This window comes from Glycine max, chromosome 16 (genome assembly GCF_000004515.6).
Source record: "Glycine max cultivar Williams 82 chromosome 16, Glycine_max_v4.0, whole genome shotgun sequence".
Classification (NCBI taxonomy): Eukaryota; Viridiplantae; Streptophyta; class Magnoliopsida; order Fabales; family Fabaceae; genus Glycine; species Glycine max.
Window position 1 is genome coordinate 22,078,165 of NC_038252.2, and position 6,000 is coordinate 22,084,164.

The 6,000-nt window shown below is 32.9% G+C and overlaps 1 protein-coding gene across 4 annotated transcripts; it reads left to right on the plus strand.

Annotated features, from left to right (window-relative positions):
* Positions 1-865: 865 nt before the first annotated feature.
* Positions 866-5,356, plus strand: LOC100780171 (pectin acetylesterase 8). 4 transcript variants are annotated; one of them, XM_041010220.1, is made up of 13 exons: positions 866-1,003; positions 1,671-1,824; positions 1,932-2,014; positions 2,405-2,531; positions 2,626-2,705; positions 2,810-2,896; positions 2,979-3,103; positions 3,197-3,257; positions 3,344-3,397; positions 3,483-3,560; positions 4,154-4,259; positions 4,558-4,703; positions 5,108-5,356. In XM_041010220.1, exons 2-13 carry the CDS (start codon positions 1,704-1,706, stop codon positions 5,234-5,236), a joined length of 1,197 nt encoding a protein of 398 aa, XP_040866154.1. In that variant the 5' UTR covers positions 866-1,003; positions 1,671-1,703; the 3' UTR covers positions 5,237-5,356. The 4 variants fall into 4 exon arrangements, with proteins under 4 accessions (XP_040866154.1, XP_040866153.1, XP_014623997.1 ...); XM_041010219.1 differs by lacking the exon at positions 866-1,003 and adding an exon at positions 1,014-1,228; XM_014768511.3 differs by lacking the exon at positions 866-1,003 and adding an exon at positions 1,253-1,356.
* The last annotated feature ends 644 nt before the right edge of the window (positions 5,357-6,000 follow it).

Sequence of the window (6,000 nt, forward strand, 5' to 3'; positions counted from 1 at the left end):
ATAAATATTATCGTACTTAATTTCATTAATATTATGACAATTTATAATCCTTTTTATACTAAATATTAAAATAAATTTACATATTAATAAATAATGCTCTGTATTTGTCTTAAATAATATAAAATTATACATCTTAAAATAAAAAAAATACTAATTTTTCTTGTATTACACGAGTCTCCGTACTAGTAAATATAAAATCTATATTAATTAAATTATTTGAACAGAATAAATATGAAGGTGTTACATGATATTATCCTATATAATAAAATTTTATATATATATTAGATTTGTTAACTGATCATATAATAATCAAATTAAGGAAAAGGATAAATAGCAGAGGATGATTAAATGTAGTTAATCAATTAATGTCAATTGTTTAATTGATTAAGCTAATAGGAAATTGATTTAAATTGGTCAATCAATTAATGTTGATTAAAATTTATTTGAATTATACAATCAAATAATGTTAATTTTTAATTGATTTAAATTGAACATTCAAATAATGTTGGTTTTTTAATTAATTAGGCTAATAGAAAATTACTTTGAAATGGATTCACCGAGAAGATGACAACTGATAAAATCCACCGTGAAATTACATGTGACAATTGTTTCCTCGGAAGGGGCAATTGTATAAAATATATGACGTGGTAACTTAATAATTTTTCATTGTCTCTCGGGTTCTTAACCGATTACAATTGAATAAATTAATGTTGTTTGCTTTATCATAGTATTGGCAGTGTTGGTTGACAAAGTATTGTTTGAGTGCTTTCCCACTAGAGAGCCACAAATCACATACAATGCCCAGAAAACGAAAATCCAAGAGTAGATTCTCACTTCACACGTTCTTATCCAATTTTCCACTCAAACTTCTCAAAGAGTTTGTTTCCCATTTGTCCTTAAACATTGCCTATCTCAGCAAGTCACTAATTCTGTGTCCCCGTGGCGCATTTTATAAGCCACCCCCTCAACTCAGTTTCACTTGCATTCCTTTCTTCCTTTTCAGGTCCACCTTGTGACCTTTATTCTCTCCATATGCGTTTTGCATATTGTTTTCATTTTTCTCTTTTGATCATTTCTTTTGGGTTGGAAGGAGGTTCTGTTTTTATTTTTAGTTTGGGCGGTAGATACAGACAAAAGTTATTGAATATAGCTCTATAGTAAACTGTTGTTAATTTAGGCAGTGTTGGAATGGGACCAGTGTTTCGTTTCTGAGCTATAATGCATGAAGGTTTTGTGATGTTATGACCATATTTATATCTTGTAATGCATGCCAGTTGCATCTACCAATAGGGCCATTGGGGTGTCTCATATAATTTGCAGCAATATTGGAAGTTTCATTTTCTGGGCTAGTTTATCGTGGGTTTATAATTCTATTATTGTGGAATGGTTTGAAATATTTCATATACTTTCATCAACAAGAAAACAAGTTTTTTATCTAATATCGCTTTACCTTTCTTCATAATTTTCATCCTACGATGTCTGTTTCCTCTCTCTCTCTTTCTGTTTTGTATATATTGTCTTTTTTCTTTCTGCACAACTGTCAATAAAGTTTTGAAACGGATATCCGTTCCTCTCTATTTAAGGTTCTCCACAGTAGTTAACGAAGCTCTTGTTTTTCTATTTGGTCGGCCAAAGTAAGGCACCCTGTGTTCTTTGTTTTCTACGCACAGGCTTATCATTTGCTTTTGGTTGGACTTTGCTGAATGGAGAGTGCAAGAATCAGCCAATGGTTAAATCTTCTTGTTTGTGTACTGCTATTGCTCAAGGCAGAAGGATCTTTAGTTCCATTGATTTTGGTCGAGAATGCAGAATCAAAAGGAGCTGGTGAGAATTTTTTGTTGTGACATTAGGGAACTATAATTCTCCAGTGCTTCTATTTTTAGCAATATTTATATAATAGATGATATATTGAAGCTTAACGTGTCATGCAGTTTGTTTGGATGGAAGTCCCCCAGCTTACCACTTTGATAAGGGATTTGGGGAAGGTATTAATAGCTGGATTGTTCACATTGAGGTATGTACCTTTAAGCAAAGTGGCACCAATAATATGCCTTTTTAATACGTTTTGTTATGTGTATGAGTACAATACAACTAGAAGAACGCGTCAACAACACTCTTTATTATTAGCTGACATTTATTGAAAATTACCAACCTTGGTGGCTCTTTTTTTTTTAAGGAGTCTCTCTCATGATTTAGAAGTAGAATTTACCAAAATTTGTGATTTCTAATAAATTTCAGTCAATGGTAGAAAGAGTATTAGTAAGAGTGTTGCTAGCCTTATACAACTATTTCATCTCTTAAGTAATTCTTAAATGTCAAATTTGTCAATTGCTTTTTCTCTGTTTCCACAAACCATGGAAAGTTCTTTTTTCTTGGTAATGATCTTTGCTATAATTTATTTTAGGGAGGAGGATGGTGCAACAATATCGAGAGTTGCCTTGACCGTAAGGACACTCGCTTAGGTTCATCTAAGCAAATGGAGGATATTTACTTTTCTGGAATTTTAAGCAATGAGCAACAGTTTAATCCAGGTATTGTCCACTAGTCAATATGTATTGTTTCTATTTGTGAGTTGTGAACTCAATTGTTTTTGCTCAGCTTTCTAACAAAATTTATAAATTTCAGATTTCTACAATTGGAATAGAGTCAAGGTTAGGTACTGTGATGGTTCATCGTTTACTGGTGATGTGGAAGAAGTTGATCCAGTAAGTTTTGCAGAATTCAAAGGAATTTTAAATTAAATTCCGAGGAAAATATTAAGCATTGGTAAATTTTATTTTTCAATTGTCTTTCTGATGAGATTTGTTAGACAACCAATTTGCACTTCAGAGGAGCAAGGATTTTTTCAGCTGTAATAGAAGAATTACTAGCAAAAGGATTGGAAAGGGCTGAAAATGTATGAGACATTGATGATTTGGCACTTTTTTTCTTCCTCCTGAATCGTTTTTTCTTTCACTAACGGAAACTTGTACCTGCAGGCTATTCTCTCTGGCTGTTCAGCTGGAGGATTGACAACTATATTACACTGTGATAGCTTTAAAACTTTTTTGCCCTCTAGAGCTAATGTGAAATGTGTTCCAGATGCTGGTTATTTTGTCAATGTGTATGCTCCTCTAATTGGTTTTCACTTGGCATTTTATTTACTTCTTATAGTTCCTTAGGTCATTGAATGATTTAATGTGTTGTTGTACAATAGAGAGGATATCTCGGGAGCACATTTCATTCAACAGTACTACAGTGAAGTTGTTTCAACACATGTACTTGCATGTCTTTTCTCTTTTAATTATTTTCTAATAGCTAAAACTTTCTGTAAATAGAGACTATTTTTTTTTAATTATTTTAGGGTTCTGCAAAGAATTTGCCCACATCCTGCACTTCAAAACTCAGCCCAACACTAGTAAGTTTCAAGTACTCACTTGTAATTTTTCCTTCTAGCTTTGCAACTTCTTTGGTGTTACTGATGCTTCTGAATTGTTGTGTAGTGCTTTTTTCCACAATATGTGGCATCACATATCAGTACCCCAATCTTCGTTGTTAATTCAGCCTATGACTCGTGGCAGGTTAGATTATTCTGTTGCTAAAGAAGTTTCAGTTTGTTTTCAGAGAATCAGAGTGGTATATATATATATATATATATATAGGCCATACAAGAAACATCTTACGCCATGTTCATATTTTTTTCATTAATTGGTGGATATATAACAAGATGGTAAAGTAAAGATCATAGTAGGCAATTCTGGTGTGTTTTCTGGGAGATAGCTTTTCACAAATTTCATATATAGATCATAGTTATGGACCCAGAATTCTAAGTTCAAAATTTTATCGTTGCTTAATTAACTAATGGATGAAATTCGTTCAAGCAAAATAAATTGGTATAGAAACTATGAGAAGGTATGGGAGAGGTTCATTGTACGTAGCCTTACCTGTGCATATGCAATGAGGCTGTTTCCAGATTCGAAAGTATTTGATAAGAAATTGAGCCAAAATTCTCTACATAATCTCTTCATCTTAGTATTTCCTGATTTCACTATGAATCTTTTGTTTTCAAAAGAGAACTCTAAAATATAAGTGAATAAATCATAATCATCTTTGCCAACTGAAAATAAGCAGTAAAGTCTTTTTTTCTGATCCTCAAGATATTTCTTTGATTCAGATTCGATACATCTTTGTACCTGGCTCTGCTGATCCCAGTGATAGTTGGAATAGCTGCAAGGTTAATATGAGCAACTGCTCGCCTGATCAACTAAGTAAATTGCAAGGTGAACACTTTCTGATCTTAATAGCTAGTGTATAATCGAATTTTGTTACACATAAAAGAATTTCACTATGCTTCTAATCAATCCTAGAAAGCAGTCTAAAATTTGCCTGCCTCAGTCACCACTTGATGTAAGTAATTTGTTCACACACCTTAAAAATTTAAAACGCTGGCATGAGAGAAAAAAATAACATGTAAAAGGGTCATTCATTTGAGTAAGAGCTAATAGTAGAGTTCCAGACTGCAATATTTTTCACCACTTCTACACCAATTGAGTGAAAGTATAGTTTTGTGATTTTCAGGCTTCAAGAGTGAATTCGAAAGGGCATTGAGTGAGGTAGGAGATTCTCCATCTAAAGGAATGTTTATTGACTCTTGCTATGCCCACTGCCAAACAGAACCACAGGAGACATGGTTTAAGACTGACTCTCCAAAGCTTGCCAATACAGTAAGATATTACATTATTTCTCCCTTTTCCAGAATATAAGCATTTGTGTGTGTGTGTGTGTGTTTTTTTTTTTTGTTTCTACTTCCTTTTATTTTGGAAAAAATGTGTTTTTATCCCGTACTTTGGTCAAACTTGGTTATAGTCTCTGTTATTTGAAATTAATGAAATCAATCTCCAAATATTGAAAATGTCATTTTCGTCCCTTTCCACTAATTTTGTTGATGACAAAATCACATATTTTCAAAAGTTAGAAGACCGATTTCAACAATTTAAAAGTACAAGGACTACTAGAACCAATATTGACCGAAAGTACAAGGGCCAAAAACACAATTTTTCCTTTTTTATTATTATTACTTCCTTTTCTGTGAGTTGAAAAGCTTACTTGTATGCATTACATTCTGCAGACTATTGCCAAGGCAGTGGCAGACTGGTTTTATGGTCGAAGTTCTTTCCGCCATGTGGATTGCAATTATCCTTGCAACCCTTCTTGCCAGAACCGTGTTTTTGATCTAAAAGACCTCCCTGGAATATAGATTTGTTTGATCAAATATATATCATTCCTATAAACCAGACTTATCAGTTAACTGGTTATTGTATGAGAAAATAAGTTTTACAGGTAACAAAGCTAGCAAAATAAGAGAAGGTTATCATTACACTGAGCTTGTGCGCTGTGAGCCCTCAATCAATTTGGTGCTTTTACTAGTTGTGTTTACTTTACTGGTGATAAAACAAACTAATTTAAAAATTTAAACTGTTTAGCCAAAGTACATTAATGATTTAATTGTATAACAACTGAAGAGGCATTACATTAAGAGCTTTATATATTTTCTTTATGTTAGAATAACACTACCAGAGGGAGGACCATCTTGTAAAAATTCTTAAGAGGTTTCATGAACTATCAATGATAGGAAACAACAGGATCATAAAATCTATGATTCTCACAAACAATCAATAAACAACAATAGATAATGATGTGTACCTTTTTCCATAGGAAGACTTGTACCTTTCTCCATTGGAAACTTCTCTCCGGTGCACTTTGATTTCCTTGAAAGAGGAGAGAAATAAGATTTCACTTCCTTAGGCCTTTCTTTTATGCCTCTCTCCGTTTGTGATGACTATGGGTGAGAGAGAACACTTTCTGGTCAGAAAGGGGACTTTATTTCACGTTAGTGGGTATTAAGCCCCTTTTATAACCACTACTCCCATCAAGTAGCAGTCAACCCTAGAAACTTCTCCTATTAAGCCCAATTACAATTTAGTCCTTAATCGTTAATTATTTACTTATTAGTCCTTACAT